The sequence below is a fragment of the Eriocheir sinensis genome, chromosome 18 (assembly GCF_024679095.1).
Source record: "Eriocheir sinensis breed Jianghai 21 chromosome 18, ASM2467909v1, whole genome shotgun sequence".
Taxonomy (NCBI): Eukaryota; Metazoa; Arthropoda; class Malacostraca; order Decapoda; family Varunidae; genus Eriocheir; species Eriocheir sinensis.
In genome coordinates, this window is record NC_066526.1 from 17,164,384 (window position 1) to 17,189,128 (window position 24,745).

The window sequence follows — 24,745 nt, forward strand, 5'->3', positions numbered from 1 at the left end:
TTATTTGGGTGATGAAAGCAGTTTTGGGTTGGAAATCGGCAAACATAAGAGACAGAGTACGACAATCTGCCAACGCTGTGCTCACTGGTGTCTATAGTCTTCAAGGGATTGCATGCTACTATGGTGACGAGGTGCGCACGGCTACTCATCATCCATTTCAGCATCATCTGTCATTGTATAGAACATGCTTGTCCATTCAACGATTGATTGATTGATAGTTTATTGTTGCAGGTAAACAACAAGGGAGAAGGGAGGAACATGCCATCCCAACCCCCAGGCAGGACAGTGTGTGATTATACAGCTATTATTACATGTGTAGGTAGCACCATGAAACTAAAATGATACAATGGTAGGAAGGAAAGCACAACAAGGGAGGGGGCGGTACCTCCCCCTGGACAATAAGACAATAAAATGTGGATAAATTGTCTCAAGCTCCTCCACTTTTCTGGTATTTTCTTTTTTGTGTGCCCTTGAGCTGTCTCCTTTGTTGTAATAAAAAAATAAAAATATAATTCTTTTTCAGGGCTGTTCATCCACCTAAAGCTAAACCATCCTTACATAACTTTTCACAGATTTTTACAGACTTGCAGCATCTATTTTTAATATTCTACAATTCTCCGTCAAATATCTTGGGACTTTGATAACCACATCACCCCATCCACAGTGTTACAATTCAATTCCTATAGCTTCATATTTTATTTATTTTCTGCAGACTGAGTAGGTCAGTAGGATAATAAAAAAAATAATAATGATAACAATAATAATAATAATCACATGTATGCTTACAATTTTTATTATTTATTTACCACACACACCACTAACCCCTCTCCTTAGTCTCTGCCTTTATCTTGTGTTCTGGCATCCTTTTCTCTCGTTTTATGATGAAAAGTGGAGTTATCAGTTTATTAGGACTTCTTCCTTCGTCTGAGCTCATTTTTTCCTCTTTCATCCTCATTTTCTGCTTCTTTTTCTTCTTGATGGGCGTAGGCACATTCATTGTAGCTTCTGTTGCCTCCTCTTTATTTGACTGATTCCTTTCTTTCTTTATTCTCGCAGCCATTTCCACATTTTCCTTTTCTCCATTATCTAAACTTTCCTTCCTCCTTTCATTCTCATCTATTTTTTCTTGTTTTATATTTCTTACTATTTCACTAATCCACTCATCTCCTGCCTCTTCTTGCTGCTGTTTCTTCTTTTTCTTTTTCTTCTTTCCTTTCTCCTCTGCTTCATCTGAACTCAGTCTTTCCATTTTTATTTTATTCATGGGATTTATTGTTTCACTTGCTACTCCTTCTTTATTATTCTTTCCTATTTCAATGCTTGCTTCTTCCTCTCCTTCTATAGACCTTGGTGCTTCTAAACTTTTCCTCTTTTTATCTTTTTTCTTCTTCTTTGATGGGGTAATGTTATTTGAGATGGTTTCTTCTTCCACCTCTCTATCTATCTTCTTCATCCCCTTCTTTCCTTTCTCCTCTGCTTCATCTGAACTCAGTCTTTCCATTTTTATTTTATTAATGGGATTTATTGTTTCACTTACTACTCCTTCTTTATTATTCTTTCCTATTTCAATGCCTGTTTCTTCCTCTCCTTCTACAGACCTTGCTGCTTCTAAACTTTTCCTCTTTTTATCTTTTTTCTTCTTCTTTGATGGAGTAATGTTATCTGAGATGGTTTCTTCTTCCACCTCTCTATCTATCTTTATTGCTTCTGAATAGCAATCACTTTCCCTCTTCTTTTTCTTCTTCCTTTTCTTGTTTTCTTCCTCCCCTTCATCCTCTTCCTCATTTCTCTTTCTTTTCTTCCCTCTTATTTCATTTTCCTTTCCATCCTCCTCAGCTATCTCTCTAGTTACGTCATCAAATTTCTTCCTTTTCTTCTTCTTCTTTTTTATCCCACTGTCCTCCTCCTCCTCACTATCATTATCTCTCTTTTTCCTCTTTCTACTAACATTTTCCTCTTCCTCTTCCTCCTTAGTTTCTTCACTTATCTTCTCTTGTGTTTTGCCATTTTCATCTGCCTCATTGCTGCTGATTCCGCTATCGTCATCAAAAACGGTTCTAGTGTTTGGTAGATGAGCTCTGTCATTTTCTGTAGATCCTGACGTAGTTGCCTCTTCTTCTGCTACTGCTGCTGTCTCTGGTCTCTCCTGCAGTTCCTTGGCACTGTTGGTGATGATACAAGTAGGATTAGTTATAGTATTATTAAAGTAGTAGGCTCAGTAGTGTAATAGTAGTAGTAATAGCACCAGAGTAATAATAGTTGCCATAGTATTATTGGTGGGGGTTCTGTTTAACAACACTCAAGTAGCTATTGTCATAATTACTGAAGTTATTACATTTCATTTTTTTCTTTATTTATGAACATTTTTCTTATACATTTTGGTTCATAAAACATCAAACAAAAGATGATTTCCATTATTTCTCTCTCACCAGTCTGGGTGGATGGAAGCACGAATGAAGGGCATGAGGTAGCTGGTGAGGGAGGTAAAGAGCACTGTGAGGGTAAGAGTGTCACCCTCAGCAGCCAGGGTGCCTGCCCAATCCTCCACCGACTCCTTGGCTGGCCGTGGCACTGAGATGTTGAAGGAGCCATGAGCCAGACAACCCAGGTGGTGCGGGGACTTCTTGCGTACAATAGCTGTGGAGCAGAAAGGTTATTTCATATATATATATATATATATATATATATATATATATATATATATATATATATATATATATATATATATCTATATATATATATATATATATATATCCGGTAAATATATATATATATATATATATATATATATATATATATATATATATATATATATATATATATATATATATATATATATATATATATGAGGATAAGATTAATATAAATAGTCTGTTATGGCTTAGGTGTTATTGAAGCTATAGAAGGCAGGTGTGGAATCTCATGGATAATATTCTGGTACAGGAGCAAGACCAAGAAACATACACACACATACATAAGAACATAAGAACATAGGGAAACTGCAAGAGGCCAGGTGGCCTACACAGGGCAGCTCCAGAATCCCCCCACTACTCACGATGGGTGAGGTGTAGTTACAGGGGTTACAGGTAGAGGCTTGATCCTCGTTATACTGGCGGTACTAGGCACGCACCAGTACCCTACCACCTTACTGCCACCTGTCGTCCTTGTCCATGTAGCTATCCAGTCTACTCTTAAAACAAGCTATCGTCCCTGCACTAACTATGTGATTGCTGAGTCTATTCCATTCCCCCACCACCCTATTACTAAACCAATGCTTGCCTATATCTCTCCTAAATCTATACTTTTCTAATTCAAATCCATTACTGCGAGTTCTGTCCTGCTGGCTAATTCTCAGTACTTTACTTATATCGCCTTTTACATATACACACAATTTCTTGCATCTATGAAAAGAGAACAGAAAATTCCAAATAGATTATTCATTTTGGTTAAATAGGTCTAATCATACTCCACAATTAGAGAATAACAACAAATGAGTTATAATAACATAATATAAACAAAAGCATCATTCACTGTACCCTTAAGTGTTTTCCCAGCAGCTGGACAAAACACAAAAAAGTGCGCTGACACCCTTAGATGGATGAACGGATTTGTGTCGAACAACCAGCCACTTGGTGATGTTAACCGCAGCTTCTCGTAAGCCACCACTACCCCGCCCAACCTTAGGGTAATGGGGAAAGATGTTAATATAACAAGGATTGGGTGGTTAATCGTAGAAGTAATAATAGTAGTAGTTATTATAATAAGCTTCCGATGCCCTAAAATGAACAAATGTTCCATGCTGTACCACTTAAGCACACAAAAAAAGGTTAGATAATACAATAGAAAATGACCAATCTCATTCTAGTGATTGACATTATATTCACCTAACAAATTAAATTTAATCATTTAATTTCATCATTAACCTGGTATGTCTCAATTGGAAATCATTAAATCTTGTTATAATCTAGTACTTCTTAACAATGTACAACTTAACTGCCGAGCACCTCAGCAAATAATTACAGTACATGACATCACCTTTATTCACTGACCACTGCTAGGCTAATGGTCATTATCAAGAGCTGGATGGGAGTACATTGTTAGGCCATCTTGGTCTCCAGATCAACCAGAGGAATAGGATCAAATTACAATCTAAGAGAACAACACATTAACCTACCTGATGGTAACCCAGGTGTTGCTAGAACTCTTATAAGGTAATTGTGGAGATTGACTCCGATACTCCAAAATACGATATTACACCTCCATATTATAGTTAAGGGACAAAATAAATTTCGCCCCTCAACTATAATATGAAGGCGCAGGTACTTAAAGGTAAAGAAAAAGGCCTAATCCCCTTCCCCTAACAATCCTGGGGAACCTGTAGGAAATCAGGGTTTTTGGGTGGGGGAGCATATTTAAATTACTCCAACCAAACTTTACTTAACTTACATAACCAACTTTACATAACCTAACCTCTAACAAGGGGGCTTCGCCCCCCTCGACCCCCCTCCTTACCAGGACCCCCCCACATGTATGATGCACCAGTAAAACTGGAGAAGTACAACAGTATGTGAGACCTTGGAGAGGTTATTATTCTCGTGGGGGCAATATTGGAGGTGCATAGTGAGTCTCTATATTTACCTCTTATAATTAGTTTTCCACATCACAATCAGATAGGGAGATATGTCTACATTATATAATTAAAAAGTGGAAATTGGTCAATATCTTTCGTCTTAATGTTCGCCTTAGTACTTCTGAATTTTGACCCCTAAGTCATTAATTTCCACCTCATAAGAGCACTCACTCCTTGTTGTAACGGCTGGAGAGGGCGTCCAGCTCCTTCCTCACCCCGGTCACTTGGTCTCGGGTGTACTTGGGGTGCACGAGGACGGTTATCTCGCGCTGCTCCTCGCTCAGGCACGCCCCCTCCTGCCCCACCTGCGCCTTCGCCTCCTCCAGGGTGCACGTCACGGGCGTTATCTTCATGGTGGCGGCAGGACGCAGGAAGACACAGCTAAATATACCCGGGGTCACAGTGTTGTGGGCGCCATGTGTTGTTGTGGTGGCCTGGTCTGGGAGGCTACAGTGTTGCCAGGCACGGCGGGGAGGCCTTGGTTGATCAGCTGAGTGTAACAGTAGTAAATGGGCAAAGGGACAGAAAATGAAAATGAAAAAAGACCAAAGTAGGCCGAAGCGAAGAAAACAAAGGAAAAGAAAATTGGAAAGCAAAAGTCTGTGTAAGCAAGGCCCTTATTATATTTTCACATGGGGCCACTTATAGCAGCGTGCCGGGGGTCTTGATCTTGAGCTTGATAAATTTAATAATGCATAACACGCATATTTTGGTTGGCTGTTGGGGGAAAGGGGAGCCGATCGAGTGTGCAAAGGAGGGAAGTATACTGCTAAATACTTGAGATGAATGGAGACTTTCACACGCAGTCACGACCACAAAAAGTAGCGCTGCAGACGCTTTTGAGTGGTTGCCTTCGCCGTCGGTTGCGACCACAAAATGTAGCGCTTTCAATGGGAGCTTTGACATGTAGATGCACCAAAGCTACTCTTTTTTAGCACCGCGTGCGTGGCGTGACTTTAGCGCTGCTAACGTTTGACTCAGTTTTAGCACTGCGGAGAAGCACTTATAATTAAGTTAAGTGAAGCGCGTTAACGGCGCCACCGACACGCGTTAACAGCGCCACCGACACGCGTTAACAGCGCCACCGACACGCGTTAATAACAGCGCCACCAACACGCGTTAACAGCGCCACCGACACGCGTTAACAGCGCCACCGACACGCGTTAATAACAGCGCCACCAACACGCGTTAACAGCGCCACCGACACGCGTTAATAACAGCGCCATGCACCGACACGCGTTATTAACAGCTCCACCGACACGCGTTAACAGCATCACCGACACGAGTCAACAGCGCCACCGACACGCGCGTTAACAGCGCCACCGACACGAGTTAACAGCGCCTTCGACACCCGCGTTAACAGCGCCACCGACACGCGCGTTAACAGCGCCACCGACACGCGTTAATAACAGCGCCATGCACCGACACGCGTTATTAACAGCTCCACCGACACGCGTTAACAGCATCACCGACACGAGTTAACAGCGCCTTCGACACGCGCGTTAACAGCGCCACCGACACGCGCGTTAACAGCGCCACCGACACGCGTTAACAGCGCCACCGACACGCGTTAACAGCGCCACCGACACGCATTAACAGCGCCACCGACACGCATTAGCAGCGCCACCGACACGCATTAACAGCGCCACCGACACGCGCGTTAACAGCGCCACCGACACGCATTAACAGCGCCACCGACACGCGCGTTAACAGCGCCACCGACACGCATTAACAGCGCCACCGACACGCATTAACAGCGCCACCGACACGCATTAACAGCGCCACCGACACGCGCGTTAACAGCGCCACCGACACGCATTAACAGCGCCACCGACACGCATTAACAGCGCCACCGACACGCGCGTTAACAGCGCCACCGACACGCCCGTTTACAGCGCCACCGACAAGCGTTAACAGCGCCACCGACACGCGTTAACAGCGCCACCGACACGCGCGTTAACAGCGCCACCGACACGCGCGTTAACAGCGCCACCGACACGCGTTAACAGCGCCACCGATACGCATTAACAGCGCCACCGACACGCGCGTTAACAGCGCCACCGACACGCGTTAACAGCGCCACCGACACGCGTTAACAGCGCCACCGACACGCATTAACAGCGCCACTGACACGCGTTAACAGCGCCACCGACACGCGTTAACAGCGCCACCGACACGCATTAACAGCGCCACTGACACGCGTTAACAGCGCCACCGACACGCGTTAACAGCGCCACCGACACGCATTAACAGCGCCACTGACACGCGTTAACAGCGCCACCGACACGCGTTAACAGCGCCACCGACACGCATTAACAGCGCCACTGACACGCATTAACAGCGCCACCGACACGCGTTAACAGCGTCAACGACACGCGTTAAGTGCTTCTTATTTCTGTTTATTATAATTCCTAAAGGAGCAACACGTACATTTTTCAGCCATCCTCTTAATCCTTTCCTGAAGCCACTCTGTTCTTCTCCACACACTTTGGATTCCTTTGCCCACACGTTCAACTTTTCATTCAAGATTTGCCAGCAGCGCCGCTGAAAAGCTCTGCTAAATGGCCCCATGTGAAAAGGGGCTAAGCAATTAAAGTGTACAGAAAAATTCAGGGTGAAGTATATAAGTGTGAAGAAGAATCAAGGAGGACAAGCGATACAAAGCGGAACAGGTAAAAAAAAGAAAAAAAGAAAAAGAAAAAGAAAAAGAAGATAGAAAGCAGAAGAATCCCTTGGCAACGCTGCGGCAACCAAGGCCAAGACCAAGACCCAATCCCAGGATCTGGCAGAGATGGCTCCTGGGAAACCAAGATAATGCCTTGGTTCATGTAGTTTTATTCCCACACGGCCTCCTCCCAGGATTACACAGGTGATACTCTGGTTTACGAGGCACGGGTGGTTAAGTGGCATCAATGTGACACTCGCCCGGGTGCGGCAGCCAACGATGGACACCTTTCCCCCCCTGAAGTCATTAAACATGGGATTAGTGTTAAGATTGTTGATGTTATTGTTAAGAACAGTACAGTAGGAGTAGATGAAAGGTTACAAATATTATAGCCAAGTCACAGTTTGTAACCCTGACACACCTATGGCAGAATTAAGTTGAAGGGACTATAAAGATCAACTCGGAAATTCTCTCTCTCTCTCTCTCTCTCTCTCTCTCTCTCTCTCTCTCTCTCTCTCTCATTTGTAACCTTGTGACTCATTTGTGACCTTGTCTCTCTCTCTCTCTCTCTCTCTCTCTCTCTGAATGTGGTCTGAATTTTTATGTCAATCTCTCATTTGTATTCTTGTGACTTGGATTACTGCATATCATCAAGACATACCAATAGGACTTTCTTACCGAATGCCAAATACTATGCTTTTCTATTAAACTGATTATCCTTGACCTCCCATATTAGATTTGGCATGACACTACATAGCTCTATTTTTCTCCTTCCTTCAGCAATCTGTCTGTCTTGTGATTAGCTTTCCTTATCACCATCACAATCAGATAGGGAGATATTTGGTATAACTTCCTTTCTCTTAGTAAAATGTCTGGCAGTCACTTTATCAATAATCAATGAAGCACCTGAAGACATACTATTGTTCCCTATCATTATCTTATCAGAGCGAGATAGCTTAACTCCTTAACTTGATTAAGCCATGATCACTTTCAAGATAACCTTCGTACGCTGCGACCACAAGGAAAGCAAAGCGTATTAGCTGTTCCCTTCATCTCATACATTTAAGTTTATTAGCAACAGGAAGATGCTGAAGAAGGCAAGGTGGGCTGAGGTGGCCAGGGGTGTCGTGCCGCCCATCGTAATGTGAGTCACTATAAGAATTTCAAGGATATTCAACTGTGTTACATGCTGAATAATGCAACTATTTTGTGAGGGGAGTGTTTGTGGCTGTTAGTTTATAGTTATCCTTCCCATTTCAAGTACACAATAGGGGAGATTCCTGTATCCTTATTTAGGTCTCTTTAAAGGTCTCACAGTTAATAGTTCTTCTTCAAAGCCACTTTCATATTACCTTAAGACAGGAGTTGCACAGACAAAGAAGAAAGGATAGTTATACAGTATCCTTATTCAGATATTTCATAGTTTTAATATCATTCTTTCAAGTACTCTATTTCATCATTTTCTCAGGGCAGGAAGAACACGTTAAAACTTGCAACTACTGTATTTCCTTATCTTTTCACATCACCTAATGATAATAAGTAGCTGCATCTAAGCTATTCATGTTTACTATTGAGTGTTGACCCTCCTGGTGCTGGAGTGGACTCTTTGCTGGTAGGTACTAAGTTTGCATTGGCCAGTTCAATAAGAGTAGCTGCACCAGGGCACGTAATACACAGCCTCATAAGCCACCCTAAACACCTATGGCAGAATGGTGCTGGAGTATGCTCTCGGCTTGTGCCATGAGCCTGTATGGTAGTGGCTGCAGTAAAGCAAGACACATGCACCATAAAATGATCCTCATTAACTCCTCCTGTGGTTGTGGCAGGATGGTGCTGGAGTCCGCTCTCGGCTGGTACCAAGGGCGCATCAGCCTGTATGATAAACAGTCCTGGGAGACAACGGTGGAGCAACGCATCCTCCAGGGGCTCTCTTACACTCCCCGCAAGACTGCCAACCCCAAGACAGAGTTCATTGATGTTGACTTAGTGAGGGGTGAGTGTGCTTGTGTGTGTATGTATGTAGGGATTTATGCATGTTCTTTCTGCTAAGTTTTCTCATCTTAGCCATACTCACTTACTTTTGATTGTAGTTTACCCCCAAGATGTCTCCTTTGTTAAGAGAATATTCTGAATAACTTATTCTTTCCCAGGCTCGACCTTTCCCAAGGCCAAACCACACTCTGGGTTGTGGTTGGCAGGTCTCCATGGCATTGCACGCATTGCCCTACTGCCACTGTGTTCCCGGTGGTGGGTGCGTGAAATCTCCTTTTGCGGCTTCCTGGTGGTGCTGTTCGTGTACTGCTCCATCGTGTACTGTGGGGCGGTGGTGGTGGCCTGCCGCAATGATGAACACATGAAGGTGGTGTAGCAGAAGGGTGAAGAGGCAGGGATGAGGACTTGAGGAAAAAAGGAAGGGAGTGTATACAACATGATAAACATACTAAATTAATCCTCTATGCCCTATCTTGCTCATTTTTACAATTATTAGAAAATGTTACATGCATCAAATGAATGAAATACTACTAAAATATAGATTGGCAGTTAAACCTTATTTTGACATTATTCCAGTTTCATATTAAATCCATTTTTATGAATAGTGCCTGTATGAGTACTAAATGGAATGGTGTGTGTGGATTTGTGGACATATGTCTCCCTTTCTCACCCCTAATACCACTGGTTCTCATCCTTAGGAGCAACCAATGTCCGAGGCTGTCCTTCCAGCGATGGTGGCGGTGGTCTTGAGTATCATACACTCCCAAATAGTGTGTACCCGCCACCCTGGAGGCCCCACCTCCCCGACCCACAGCACCAGGTGTCTTGGGGTGCGCTGTGGGACGGGACGGAGGACAGCCAGGCTCGTGAGGAGGAGTGTGGCCATGGCGGGAAGAGGTGTGTTTGTGTGTGTATTTACCTAGTTGTAGTTTTACAGGGCCTGGGCTTACGCTTGTGTGGTCTTGTCTCCATATCTGTATTTGTATCTGTGTATGTGTGCGTCCGTGCATGTATGTTTGATTATCTTTCAAACTTCATTTCCCACAATGAGCAGGATTGTAATCATATATGAACAATATATCACAGAGACCCCATGCAATTTACCATTATAAAAAATTCCTCTTGAAGTTTTCACTTGCTATTTTACAAGATTGCATTTACACATGCATACCCTCATATCATATTATATTAATTCTGTTGGATTACTGATATGAATGCAGGAGTAAGGATAAGACATGGACAAAAAGAGTGACAGACTGAGAAATAGCTGATGCAGAGAGACCAAAGGGAATGCTGGTCAGCAGTCGGTGTGATGAAATTATGAGGTATAGGTATAGAACATTTACATTCAAACTGGAAACTAGAGGCACAAAACCAAATTTAGTGGAAATGTTCAAGAGATGCCTACTTTTTGTAGTCGGGAGGCGGTGGCTGAATGGATAGCGTGACAGCGCCGCGTTCAGGATGACGCGAGTTCAATCCCCGCCCGGTGCCATCAAGCTGGGATTTTTCAGCCGCCGCCGAGTAGCTTAAACCTACCCACATGCTGTCCAGAAGACCACCTATCAACCCAGACACTAGATTCTAGGATTAAAGATGAGCTCTGGGAGGGCAGCATGAGCCAATGCAAGATGGCGCCACTATAAACACTTGCCTGCGCCAGAACGGGCTGGGCCGACCATCAGGCCCCACCGGAAAGAAGCCATGGGCCGACCATCAGGACCCACCGGAAAGAAGCCATGGGCTGACCATCAGGACCCACCGGGAAGAAGCCTACCGGCGCCATAGGCCACGGCGTAAAAAAAAAAAAAAAAAAAAAAAAAAAAAAAAACGCTGCTGCCGCTGCTGGTGATTTATTAATTATTCTATGCACTTTTATTCACTTCATCATTCTCCATTCCTCCTAAGGCAAAAGTGTGGTGTGTGACTGCTGGAAGAGAGACGTGGTTAAGTTGACTGGTGGCTTTATCAAGAAAAATTCAACGCCAGTCAAAACTAGATCTCTAAAGAACTTCAGGTATGACAATCCTTATATATACATTAAATATAGTTGGCCTGAGTGAGCTGCTTAGTGTTGCTCATTGTGTTATATTTGTATTTGAACTAGATTTTTTGGTGTTTAGAAATTAGATGTTTAAAGAACTTTCGGCATCGTTTTTCTTCATTAACATGTTACGTAAGTTGTCTTGTTGGGTGAGCTGCCTTTGTACCTAAATTAAGTTTTGAGAATTACTTGCTTGTCAGTTGCAGTGGGTTCAGTTTAAAGATGGTCAGATGATAATGAAGGCAAGCCTCAGGTAAATCTAAACTAAAGTAATTGCTAATGACTTATGAGTAATATTATTATTCATTGATTAGTAAGGGTGAATCCGGGTTGAATGTTATCAGATAATGAGGAAAACTGTTCACATTTAATGAGATAAAATGAATACTAAATAAGTTTTTTTGTCATTATCAAGACTCTTTGGTACCTTAACATTTTTACTTATTTGTGTTTCTGATTCTCTGAAGTAACCAGCCAAGCCAGAATGGCACAACTATAAAGAATACTTGCCTGTGCCGCTAATGGGCTGAAGCCAACCAACTGCCCCCCCATCACGAAAATCTACTGGTGCTATAGGCTGAACATAAAAAAATAATAAATAAATAAGTAAACAAAAGTAAAATTTACATTATTAAGTTAAATCATGATCCTCTTTATTGTGTCAACATTTGTGGTTATCAGTGCTTAAGAATCTACTGAAATAACCAAAATAAACACAAAGATGAAGCCTAAATCATAATCTTTACTATCTTGACATTGACCCTTAATTTTGTTCCCAAACTTCCTGAAGTAACCAATATTTGTGTTTAGATCCCACTCTGAGGAGCCACGGGGAATGGAGCACCACCCTCTACGTCCTCGCTCAGCCTCGGAGAACTGTGTGTCTTCCTGCTACTCGTCCAGCCCTGAGGGGCGGCCACAGATCATCATTTTCAAGCCTAGAGGAGGAGAGCGAGAGGCAGAGGGGGAGGAGCAGGGCGCCACCACATCCTCCTCAGACCGAAGCCCAGATATCCACACAGAAGGGGTGGAGGATGGCAAGTTCTTCACCAGCCTCTCCAATAAGTCTTCACCACATCCAAGCTGCACCAGCCAGTCAGATAATGATGACACACAGACTGTCACCTCATCACCAACGCTTGTAGGTGGTGACGAGGGGGACAGTGGTCTTGAGGGATCCAGAGGGACTCCAGGGGAGGATAGGACACTCACTGACAACCACCTGAGGCTGCCGCTGCCCAGTGTGAGGCACAGGAGCCACTGCAGGAAAGGGTGTGAGCTTGACAGTGGTGGGAAGGGTGAAATTGACCCTTTTGCTGAGAGGTGGAAGGCCATGAGCAGGTGCCATGGCCCTCCACAGCCTCCATGCCCCTGCTGTGGCTCCGTCCAGGTGAGGGAAGACTCGGTTGAAATGATGACGGTGTGTTTGTTAGTTTGTGTGCACCATTCCAGTTAGTACTCATCTCAGAAGCTGAGATGTAAGTATAAACAACTACAATTATAAAAATACAAATTGCTAAATATTTTAATCTGAGACCACTTCATTGTTATGCCTCACATCCATTTTCCAGTGTTTCCTAATGAATGCGGTGAATGAGGTAGTTTCATGTTTGAGATGAAAAATTATATAGTAGTAAAAGACTATCAGAATAGCAGCAGGGAGGCTATCCAAAACTCAGGCTTGATAAATTTGTATCTCTTGTTAATTTCCTAGACTCCAGAATGCCAACAATATTTTCTTTTGACTCAACTTCCTGCTTTCATGAATTTGGACTCTGGGTTTTCAGACTAGCAGGATTCAGACTAATGGATCTTTACCATATAAAGTTTCTAAAATACAGGGAATAATGGCACCAAGGTTGAATATGGATGTGGATCCTGAATATTTTTAAGCTAAACATTTTCTACCCTTTTTTGTGCAGTGTTCTTAACCTGCTTTTAACCCAGTAGCTGCGGGGATCATGTTTCTTCAAGGCCCCTCTAAGCGAGAAAAATGAGAAAAAATCACTCACGCAAACCATTTCATAATATAAATCAGTGCATTTGAGATCAGTTTTTGCATCATCTATTTTTTGGGGTTTATATCATGGCACAAGTTTGGCCCGTCGCTGCTACACGGTAAAGCCACATATTTGGCCTGTCACTGCTACTGGGTTAACAGAGGACATTTTGACTTTTCCATCCTGGCTACACAAAACGTGAGATAACATAATGATGATAATGATTGTCTGACTGGTGATTCGTTAACGGAAAGCCATTACCCTCCTCGTGCTTGTTTGTTTTTACTGTTAATGGTGTCTGTGACATGATTCTAACCATATAACTGTCCTGCTTGGCGTTAGGGTATGTTTGCCAGTCTGTATACACCATTCCAATAAGTGCTCATATGAGGAAGAAGAAAGCCTGGAAATTGAGTTGAGGTATGAAACTGAACTGGTATTGTCAAAGGATAGAAAGTTTAATGTAATGATGAAGCAGAAGGGAGCTTAGATACAGAAAATGGGCTAGTATTATTGGAGGAAAGAATTTTTAGTGGAATGATCAAGCAAGTATTGTTATGGCCTCAAAATCCCCCGAGTCAAGTGAATGTCTGGCTTTTTTGGTAAAGTTTTAGCCTTTCCACTTCCCTGGCCATGGGTTTGAATCCACTCGTAGAAGGTGGGAAGGCAAACACTTTACCAATGAGCCAAAGAGACATTCTTTTGAACTAGAGAATTTTGAGGCCTCTTTTGCATTTGCCATTCAATATATATTACTTTTAAACCTCAGCTAAGTTTTCTGGGATTTTTTTTTCTGATGTGAGTAAAACTTTTGGGTATGGTGTGTGCAAATTGCTGAACACATCCTACCCCACCCCTGCTACTCCTACAGCTGCCTGAGGCCAGTGTTACCAGCCACCACCACCACCATCACCACCACCACCATAACTACCACCACCACCACCATCATAACCACCGCCACTGCTCGCCCCAGAAGTTTCCTATGGCTGTTGAGAGGAGCTCCTGTAACTCCTCCTGTGAGAGTGATGGTGAACAGAGTCCCACATCCCAGTACTCCAAGAGGAAGGTAATGCCAAAGTAACTCCCAGTGTTGCCAGTTGGTGCAGAGGAAATTTCAGTAGATTATTGCTAAAAAATTCAGTAGGTAGGTAAAAATTGCAGACGACTTTTTATATATATATTATGGTTCTTGTGATATATATATAGATAAAATTAAATTAAAAAAATTATATATATATATTTATTTTTATATTTTTAAATTTGAAATAAATAATATATATATATCATTTGATTGATTATTTATTTGATGTTCATCATCAAAATTTCAGTAAATCTCATGATATTTCGGTAGATCTGGCAACACAGCGAGTCCATACTCACCTTTCCCTTTGCTGCTAGAGCCTTGGTAAACTATATAGCTGAAGGGGGAGGAGTGACTATTGAAATGAGTAATGTATAGGAAAAGGATAACTAAGGGATTTCAAACTCTATTCGCATCAGTAGTATCTCTTTTTATACAGGGAAGGTTTGGGGGATGCATCCTTGGTGCAATAGCAAACTGAGGCTGTGGCAAGAAAGGGAACAGTAATTTCTTTCAAAATCAGTAGGGGGAGCAAAGCATTTTAGGAGGGCCCTGTAATTCCTCATTTTGTTTTGGGAGCAGCTGAGGGGTGCAGACCCTACACTGCCCAAGAAACTTTTCCACTAAGCACCTTTTTTCCCTCTATTAATTTTCACTATAACACCACAGCATCCAGCATTTGAGTGGACAGGCGTCACCACCAACAGCGAAGACCTGAGCTACAGCAGTGAGAGTGAAGGTGGCTGGGATGACCAGGAGGAGGAAGATGACCCCCAAGCCCCATCCTTCCTCTGCCCTGAGACACTGGACTGGAATATTCAAGGGTCGCCAGCAGCCATCATCACAGCAACTCCCAATGTGTCTGTTAAAGGTGGGTGGGGGCCATAGCAGGATTATGTAAAAGTAAAATTTTAGACATTTTAAGGTTAAATGGGAGGGGCAAGCTTTAGAATGTATAGTACTACTTTTCTAGAGGGACAAATTAAGTTAACCAGCATCTTCATTCTTTTATCCCTTCTGCTGGTATACTCTGGAATAGCCTTCCTTTGTCTGTATTTCTCCCTCCCTACGACTTGACCTCTTTTTCTTATTTGACCTCTTATTATGTTCTGCTTTTTAATTGAACTGTGCCTAGTGGGCTTTTTTTGTTGCTTTTTTATTTTATTTCCCTTGAGCTGTTTTACCTTGCTCTAAAGAAGAAAAAGAGTCCAGTGCAAACATACCTAAGTTTTGGGGAGCTCAACTTTTGCACAAGTCTGTCCAGTATATTAGCTCTCCATTACAGACTTAGTAGAATTGTTAACATTTTCTTCTTTTCCCTCCAAGTGAGCTGCAAGATCTGGGAGGGCGTTGAGGTGAAGAAGGTGGACCTGTCAGTGCTGGACATCTCCTCGGCTGTCATCTCCAAGGTGGACAGCCTGCACCACACCACTTACTACCTCCAGTTTGGTGAGAGCATTGTAGTGTTTGGGTGTAGTTGCTCTTATCCTGCACAGCATCATTTGAATTTAATTTTTATTCTTTGTTTTTACCCATGTTTATAAGGTGTTACTGTTTTGAGGAGTTGTAGTTTGTGGTTTAAGGCTGGATGCCCTTTCTGATGTCATTTATGGGGAGGCTGTGGCCGAGTGGTCAGCGTGCTGGTGTGGTGAGCCTGAGGACCTAGCGTGGACTAGGTTCAAGTCCCACCAAAACATGCTGATTTTTCAAACCATCGGCAAGTGGTGGAAGGTTACCCACATGTTGCCCAGCTCTTCAATTAACCCTAACTTCAGTGACTCCATTCAAGTGGAGCACCGGGGGGCAGCATGGGCCAAACAAAAGTCACATATGGCAGCCACTACAAATAAAATTAACCTTCACCACTAACAGGCTGGAGTTATTGAAGAGGCCCCACAAGACAGCCTACTGGTGCTATTGGCAGCACCTGAAAGAAAGAAAAAAAATCAATAATACTTGGATTTTAATCACCTTCTCCTGGCTCTTAAGCCTCCAATCCACTCATTCATTGTTTTATTATTTTCTTTTATTTTTTCACTTATTTTAAGATCAAGAATTGGAAGCCATCCGTTTGTTATATGACCTCCCTAGTAAATTATTATTTGTTATATGTCATCCCTGTTAATTGTTATTTGTTATATGTCATCCCTAGTAAATTATTATTTGTTATATGTCATCCCTGTTAATTGTTATTTGTTATATGTCATCCCTGTTAATTATTATTTGTTATATGTCATCCCTGTTAATTATTATTTGTTATATGTCATCCCTGTTAATTATTATTTGTTATATGTCATCCCTAGTTAATTATTATTTGTTATATGTCATCCCTGTTAATTATTATTTGTTATATGTCATCCCTGTTAATTATTATTTGTTATATGTCATCCCTGTTAATTATTATTTGTTATATGTCATCCCTAGTTAATTATTATTTGTTATATGTCATCCCTAGGTAATTATTATTTGTTATATGTCATCCCTAGTTAATTATTATTTATTATTTGTTATATGTCATCCCTAATTAATTATTATTTTATTATTTGTTATATGTCATCCCTAGTTAATTATTATTTGTTATATGTCATCCCTAGTTAATTATTATTTGTTATGTGTCATCCCTAGTTAATTTTTATTTGTTATATGTCATCTCTAGTTAATTATTATTTTATTATTTGTTATATGTCATCCCTAATTAATTATTATTTTATTATTTTTCCTATCATATAGCTGACAAGACTTGATAACTATTTACACACTAGAACTTTATGACAATGAGGTGGTGCTTATGTAAATTTAAAATTTAAAACTGACAGATATTTTTGGCACTATTTTTGTAAGGTCCCTGACTCAAGAGCTTTTGAATGGCGTGTTTTGCATGGTTGTAGGAGACCTATGAGATTAAGTGTTCCAATAGTTTGCCACTTTAGCACTACTGCCACACATGTGCACACAAAATGATGCAACTGCAGAAATTGATTCTGCTTACTCTGCAGTGTTCTATGCCTTTTCATGTCTTCCAAAAAGTTCAAATTTTGTTATATATATTTTTTGCTAATTTTGAAACCAAGTCATGCATACTTATCAGTTAATATTGTTTACTTATTTTAGCATTTTACAGGATACATGAATTAATGGTCATCTTCAGTTGTGCCATTCGACCATATACCTCTAAGCATTGACCTCATCTAATATGCCTCGGTCTTGCATTGTGTTTCTTTTCCACAGGGCTCACCATGGCCATTGTCATTGCCTTGGTGCCTAGTCTTTGTCGCCTTGAATATGGGGCACTGGTGACCTTCCTTGATGCACTGGTGACACAGGACTCGCAGGACTGGCCTCAAGCTCTCTGCCAAGCCCTTCACACCCTCCTGTCAGGCTTGTTTGGGAACAGTACCTGGTGAGTCAGGCTTCTTGTTTACCTGCTTGTGATTTGTATTTGTTTTATCAGACTGTAAATTAAATGGCCCTGTGTAGCCTGTTTATGGTTTCTTTCTTTAAACATTTATCAAGTGAGGTCAGTCAGGGAGCTAACCAATGTAGCAACTGGCCAGGCATTCCAGTTCACACAACACACTTACCTCAGGGCATCCTCGGTGATCCTGCTGAGCTGCATCAACCGGTTCCTATTGGCTGCTGGGTTCTTCTTTCTGTTGTCCGTGGCCGAGCGCACCTTCAAACAGCGGTTCCTGTACGCCAAGCACTTCTGTTACTTGACCTCCGCCAGGCGTGCCAGGTGAAGCGATGTTTGTTTTTTTCCTCTATTTTTTACAGTAAAGGAAGTAATTCAAGGGGAGAAAAAAGTGCTATGCATTTAAAGAAAAAATAGAACAAGCTGAAAAAGAGACTCAATTTTGGATGGAGAAGTGTCTTAATACTCCCTTCATAAAAGAGTACATCATAGGTGAGAGTCCAAGAGTTACTTTAAGTGTCTAATATTCGAAAGATTGTATTGATCCATTATGTTTGACTGTTTTGTCTGATGAGTGAGGTATATTGTGTTCATGGTGACCCCCAAGATAACCCCCATCCTCTCTCCTCTGAGTGTCTATCTATATCAGTGACCGGTCCTCAACAAGCCCATCCCCATTCTCCTACAGGTTGCATGTGATTGGTGAATGTTTGTAAATGTGAAATTTTATTGGTGGCTGCTTGGTTAATGTGTATGAATCTTGTTTATTATGATAATGTAAGGTGAGTAGTATATATGATGCATTGTAGGTGATTATTTGTGTGTTTGGTATGTAAGAGGTAGTGTTGACTTATTTATGTTTCAAGGTAGTGTTGCTTTAGAGGAAAGTGCTGACGGATGTGTTTGTGTCCTTCAGAAAGTATGACTTACCACACTTCCGCCTCAACAAGGTCCACAACATCAAGACGTGGCTGTCTGTCCGATCCTGCCTGAGGGTGAGTTTATTTTTATTTTTTTATTTTATTTTCACAGTACAGGAAGCATCTAAACGGCAAAAATAAACAAATGAAAAAAGTCTGCTAATGACAGCTAATCTAAAGGAAGTGGAAATGAGTGGCCAAAAGAGTGTTGGAGACACAAAAAATAATAATGTTTGCTTATGGCAAAATTTAAAGGAAACAAAAGCAAGATTCACTTTTAAGACCACCAATGAACATCTACTTTCAGCTTGTGGGGAATATCAAGAACTGAACATTTTTTTCTTGTTTTTTCATCTTATCTTTGGCATGCACTTCTCTTTATATGAAGCAGGGTATTTCTTTTGTATTTTGCATTCAATCCTTGACAAAAGAAAACCATGATAAGTCTTGATTTCATACTATAAGCAGAATTGGCTAAAGTTACTGAGCCGGGATGCCATTCCAGAAACGTGGTCCACAGAGGTCTGTGGATGTGATAGTGTCTGCCACCTTTGCCATAACACTCCTGCTGGTCTCGTACCTATGCTTTGAGCTGCTAAGGGAGGACGAGAAGCTCCAGAACTCCATGTACAGCATAGAACTCTTCCTATGGTGAGTGGCGAGAAGAAAGGAAGTACTGGGGTAAGGCAGGGAGTTTGGGTGGCAGTAAATTAATGTAGTGGGCTAAGACAATCAATATCTTTTTCCTTCTGGGTGCCATTATTCACATGAAGTACTCATGATGGAAAATTTCATGACCGTTTAGTTGAAACCCTGTAAGCAACCCTAACAGCGATTCTTTCCGCAGGTGTTTTGCAATAGGGATTTACCTGATGCGTTTCATGACCCTGGGTGCCATGATCAACAAGAAGTACTCGAGCCTGTCTGTGCTGATCACGGAGCAGATCAACATGTACCTCCACATGGAACAGAAGCCACAGAAGAAGGACGAGCTCACTCTCGCCAACAATGTGCTCAAGCTGGTGTCTGTTCTACTAAAGGTGGGAAAGTATATCATCCTTCACTCAAAAACTGTTATTCTTGCTTAACTCAATTTATTCCTGATTCTACTACTGGCTAAAAAAAAAAAAAAAATAAATAAATAAATAAAAAAATAAAAACTTTGGCACCCATACTAACAATGCATTATGCAGTGTGTGGTTGATATTCCTGGCCCTATGTTGTTGCCAGTGGGAATTCAGTTATGATGAAACACATATTTTTTACAGCACAGACATGCAGATGTACCATCCACACCTTCTGTAACAGACATCCATTTAGAGAGCATCAGAGCAAGGGGTGCCAAGTATTTTTATTTTTTTATATTTTTTTATTGCCTGTTCATTCTCTTTGGTTCTCCTGGCCATGTCCTCAAGTTGACGTTTGTTCTACTCAAGTTGGAAGAAGTATATTAAGAGGAGGTCCTTTGCCATTATTTACTTTGAAGCTTTCTATTCTTTTTATGAATGGTTATCCATTGTTGTATGTATTGTCATTACTTGTATATGTGTATGCATGTGTACATGCATGTGCAGATATGTTTCAATTAATTAATGCAACTTTTTTTTTCCAGGAGCTTGAGTCACCTTTCAAGATCTCGGGCCTCTCAGCTAACCCACTTCTCTACAATGTGACTAGGCTGGTGGTCCTTTCAGCCTGCTCAGGAGTGCTGTCTGATCTACTTGGGTTCAAGCTTAAGCTGCACAAGATCAAGTTCAAGTAATAAAGTGGCATCTCAGGGTGTGCAGAAGCCAAAAGGCAGTTAAGTGGGTGATGGTAGTTCTGAGTTATCTGTTTGGAGAGACAAAATTCTTTGACTGACTGACCAGTGAGGATAGCTAGAAGGTGGGACTGGTATGAGGATGAATTATAAGTTCTTTGAGGTTGATAAGTGAGTGCAGGTGTTTATGTGATGACCAGAAGAAAAATAGGACTTCTTTAACTGATTAGGGACTGAGAGTCCTCAGAGGGTGGGAATGGTGTCAGGAAGAATTGTAGGTCCATTTGGGCAGACAAGTGAGTAATGCTATTTACAGATGTGCCAACTTGATGGAGAAAGATAATCATTTGTGTTATAAAGGAAATGAGGGTAATTAGAGTTAAGATATTGTGGGAAGATAATATGTTGGTCCATTTAGACATTAAGTGATGACACCTCTGAGTCAGTTGCAGGATGAGTGGGAATGCATGTATGGTGACTAAGGGATTGAAGGTGATTTAAGGGAGATAAAGTGTAAAGATATGTACATCCCTGTGTACCTAGAATTGATATTGTTTGGAGTTATTTTTTATCAATATGCTTAGAAAATGATCTCACTGAGGCCAAATTGGGGTGCTGGCTACACAGCATGGTGTCTTGAGCTTCAGCTCTGTGTGATCTGTGACATTGTGCTGGGTGCACACTTCCTCTTCTTGGACACTGAGGTGACTGTGATGACCAAGCTATTACAGTTTATATTGACAGCTCTCCTCAGTCATCTCTTTAAGGGTCAACGTGTAAAAAATCAAGGCTGCTTGGCACATGTGTTAAGTACTCTGTGGAGGGTTAAGAGTGACCCCAAAGTTTGTGGGTCAGTGCCAAATTGCTGCTGAGGGACTTTTATGGGTTTAATAGAGGCAGCTGAGATCTGTTTCCTGGTGGGTGTTTGCAGTTGTGAAGGTTAGGACGAATTTTGTGTGTGTACTCATTTGTTGACACTGTTATCTAATACTTATTTATTCCAATATATTTTTCTACTGAGTGTTAATTCTTTTTAGTTTTTGTTTAAATATAACATTTTTTATTGAAATTTGTGATACTCTTGTGTCCAAAGATAATTTTTATACCCTATAATTTAAAATTAATCAGCTAAGTTAGCCATCAGTGTTGGTTTTATACTTTTTTTTATTATTATTCAAGGTAGACTTTTGTCTGAAATATGTTATTTTCATATGATTTATGATGCCCTTGGTGGCAGGGGTTGTGAAGTTCATTGAGTTTTTATTGTGGACTATAAATTCTCATGACAATCATCAGACAAATTAATTGAAGTTTGAATGCTGAACAGCTGGTGTTTGTTCAGATTCATATGTAAAGTTACCGAGTACTAATTTGACTAAACCTGAGGCAGAAGAAGGAGCAAGTCTTTCATAGGAGGTTAGTCTTGAACATGATATTAATGGTGGTGGGCCTGTGACTTCTGTGTCAGTTGGTTTGTTCAATAAAGCTAGAAACATGTGTTGCAGTGTGGTGGATGTTTAGCACTTGGCAAAGATGCAATGTATTGGAGTGTGAACATAATGTAATACATTAATGGCCTTAACGATTTATTTCGATGGAGGAAGCTTATTCTCAAAATGTTAGTTAAATTTTTGTTCCACCTTTCCAGATATCCATTGGAGTAGCTACTTAATAAATATCTGGGTAAAAATATTTATAATACCCAGTTTTATAGGTCAGCTGTATTTTTAAGCAGTGGGGCTGCTTCCTATTCAATTCTATTTTTTTTTCTCTCTCTCTCTATGTGTGTGTGTGTGTGTGTGTGTGTGTGTGTATTCATGGTGGTGCAGGTGTTTTATCAGACCTTTATTTTCTCCGAGGGCCACTGTCCTTGATGTAGGCTGTATTGTATTAGCATTTAACATGTCATGTTCACCTCTTTGTATTTACCATCCCAATCAGGACTCATCGTAAGAAAAAAATACCCTGTAAAATTTACATTATGTATGACAGTGAACTCTTGTAAAAATAGAATGAAAATTTTGATTATAAACCTCACTGGAGTGTTCAGGGATTAAGCATGCTACCTTGAAAATAAAGTTGAGACAGATTTTAGATTGATAAAAATTGTTGTGACATAAAATGGTTCATATTTATAACTCATCTCAGTTTTTCAGTTGTTATTTCTTATATGAGTACTGGTTGAAATGGGGCACACAAAGTGCTGGGCATACACACTGACAACACTTACCTTCACTTGACTGGGTCACAGGAAGTCATAGATGTAAACTCTTTCTGTGGTGTGATGTCACTTAGAATTAGTTTGTGATGATGAAGTTCTTTTTGTGAAGCAAGATAAAGTAGAAATATAATGTGTTCATTCATGATCATGTAATACAAATTCATGAACTTATAATACTGCATGTTTAAGATCATAATATGTGATAATTCACACAAATTTATAAATAGAAAAAATATATTGGTACCATTTTCAGCAATCTTGTGTCACAGGTCGAGTGTGAACATTCACTGGGCATCGGATGGTAGGAGACAGCCATCCTTAATAGATAAGCTGCATAGTGTCCCTTTGTGCTTCTGGTTTCTCATTTGCATTACAGATGGCTTTTTGTTAGCTGTGTTGCTGATTCTCGTTTAAAGAGATTTTCCCCCAGCTTTTTGCTTCCTAACGTGCAAGGTTGATATAAAAGCTGGTCTCATTTTCTGTCAGTGATATTTAATCTGGTTACATTTTTATAAACTTATTGCATAATGCCATTTTCATTCTAGTCAGTTTCATGTATTCATATGATCTGTTTTGCTCACTGTATCACTTATTGTGTGCCATAATGTGTATTCACTGTCTAGAAGATAAGTATTTAGCATATCGATACTTATGGCAGAATTACAGCTTTCACTATTCTGCTGATGATTATTTTCATTGTGTGATGATTAAGTGAAAACTGGAATCTACATCTCAAGTTACTGTACTGTGGTTGTTAAGTGGTGTAGCTACTTTAGGGTTAATCTCTCACTAACAGTATCATTATTTATTAGTTAAGGTATCTGTCTGCATTATCAACATCTATTCGTGTGACACGGCAGTGAACTGGATAAGACTAGGCTGTCAACGTTTTTTTTTGTTATGTAATTCATTGACATTATTTATTAAAGTAAAAGACGTGACAATTATAATGGTATTTTCATGGTTTAATTTTCCCTATTGAAATTAATATATACTGTTTATAGTACATAGAGTTGATGAGTAATGCTACTTATATTTCATGCTGCTTTCAGGTAACAAACTGCTATATTAGGTACAGTTTGTGCAAAACTGCTCTGTGATCTTTTGCTGTCTAGAGGCCTTTTTCGGGGGCAGCGCTAAACATTCGCGAAAATTCGTTATTCGCTGGGTTCCATGTCCCCTAATCCCCGTGAATAAGGGGGAACAGGTGGACTGTAAAATGACTTAGCATTAGGCGGTGGCTGAGTGGTTAACGTGCGGGTCCTGACTTCTGGGCGATCTCGATCTCCAGATTAGGAGCAGTTCCATACTCATGAGTTGCGAGTGGTCGCTAGCTATTTTAATACATCTAAGTCTACTGTTTTGTCGCTTGAAGTAATATGTTTTTAAAATCCTCCTTGTGATAATTATTGATAATGAGCACCGGAGTTTGATAAAATGCGGTTCCTGTCTTCCTGAGTTGTGCAGGTGCATATAGCGCGCATATTTTGGGTTTGCTGTTGAGGGGAAGAGGGATTGAGCCGAGTGGGCAGAGGAGGGAATCAAGTGAATTGAGTGTTGGTGTGCTGTACCTACGTGGTGACAAGTACAGTGTGTATTTGTTTTCTGAATGAGTCTATTGTATCGCAGTCTACAATTTGTTGAGGGAGGATGTTCCAGTTACGCATATAATGGGTGGAAAGTATGAATGCTTGTATGCGTCAGTGTTTGTGTGATATATGTTTGGTATTTATGGATGTGTGTGTTACGAGTACTACGGTTTGCGAAGTGTAAGTTTATGTATACGTGGATCAATGTCAATGTGGGTGTTTGTGATCTTGTACATAAGTGTCTGTGTGCTTGTCTGCGTATGTGAAGAGGTTACATGTTTAATTGTTTATCTGTTGTTTGATTCGTGTTGTGATGCCAGGCATTCAAGTGTAGTTGTTTGTAATGAACTTATTATAGCTGCCTTGGTGTTGATTTGTTCTAACCTATCAATGTTTCTGTGCGTGTAAGAATCCCACGTGGAGCAGTATTTT

The 24,745-nt window shown here is 41.0% G+C and overlaps 2 protein-coding genes across 8 annotated transcripts; one reads left to right on the forward strand and one right to left on the reverse strand.

Annotated features, from left to right (window-relative positions):
* Positions 1-746: 746 nt before the first annotated feature.
* LOC127000384 (DNA-directed RNA polymerase I subunit RPA43-like) lies at positions 747-5,198 on the reverse strand. Of its 4 annotated transcripts, none has more exons than XM_050864051.1 (5): positions 4,802-5,145; positions 3,537-3,679; positions 2,430-2,637; positions 1,685-2,162; positions 747-1,432 (listed from the first exon to the last, which is right to left on the reverse strand). In XM_050864051.1, the coding sequence occupies exons 1-5, from the start codon at positions 4,981-4,983 to the stop codon at positions 818-820; spliced, it is 1,626 nt and encodes a 541-aa protein (XP_050720008.1). In that variant the 5' UTR covers positions 4,984-5,145; the 3' UTR covers positions 747-817. The 4 variants fall into 4 exon arrangements, with proteins under 4 accessions (XP_050720008.1, XP_050720007.1, XP_050720006.1 ...); XM_050864050.1 differs by having other exon boundaries at positions 747-1,346; positions 1,599-2,162; positions 4,802-5,142; XM_050864049.1 differs by having other exon boundaries at positions 747-2,162; positions 4,802-5,149.
* Positions 5,199-7,260: 2,062 nt separating this feature from the next.
* LOC127000386 (protein phtf-like) lies at positions 7,261-23,679 on the forward strand. 4 transcript variants are annotated; one of them, XM_050864058.1, is made up of 15 exons: positions 7,261-7,499; positions 9,122-9,288; positions 9,446-9,654; positions 9,986-10,184; positions 11,196-11,304; positions 12,142-12,721; positions 14,203-14,397; positions 15,082-15,283; positions 15,739-15,861; positions 17,641-17,812; positions 17,999-18,148; positions 18,741-18,819; positions 19,250-19,395; positions 19,592-19,784; positions 20,357-23,679. In XM_050864058.1, exons 2-15 carry the CDS (start codon positions 9,123-9,125, stop codon positions 20,504-20,506), a joined length of 2,673 nt encoding a protein of 890 aa, XP_050720015.1. In that variant the 5' UTR covers positions 7,261-7,499; position 9,122; the 3' UTR covers positions 20,507-23,679. The 4 variants fall into 4 exon arrangements, with proteins under 4 accessions (XP_050720015.1, XP_050720017.1, XP_050720018.1 ...); XM_050864061.1 differs by lacking the exon at positions 7,261-7,499 and adding an exon at positions 7,950-8,439 and having other exon boundaries at positions 12,142-12,472; XM_050864057.1 differs by lacking the exon at positions 7,261-7,499 and adding an exon at positions 7,955-8,439.
* The last annotated feature ends 1,066 nt before the right edge of the window (positions 23,680-24,745 follow it).

Coding starts and splice junctions, on each gene's coding strand:
- LOC127000384 (XM_050864049.1), bottom strand. CDS start 4,983: ATGAAGATAACGCCCGTGACGTGCACCCTGGAGGAGGCGAAGGCGCAG. Junction 3,680..4,801: donor TCCAGCCGTTACAACAAGGA/GTGAGTGCTCTT, acceptor CATTACCCTAAG/GTTGGGCGGGGTAGTGGTGG. Junction 2,163..2,429: donor GCTTCCATCCACCCAGACTG/GTGAGAGAGAAA, acceptor CATCACCAACAG/TGCCAAGGAACTGCAGGAGA.
- LOC127000386 (XM_050864057.1), top strand. CDS start 8,381: ATGCTGAAGAAGGCAAGGTGGGCTGAGGTGGCCAGGGGTGTCGTGCCG. Junction 9,289..9,445: donor TGATGTTGACTTAGTGAGGG/GTGAGTGTGCTT, acceptor ATTCTTTCCCAG/GCTCGACCTTTCCCAAGGCC. Junction 14,398..15,081: donor CCCAGTACTCCAAGAGGAAG/GTAATGCCAAAG, acceptor ATAACACCACAG/CATCCAGCATTTGAGTGGAC.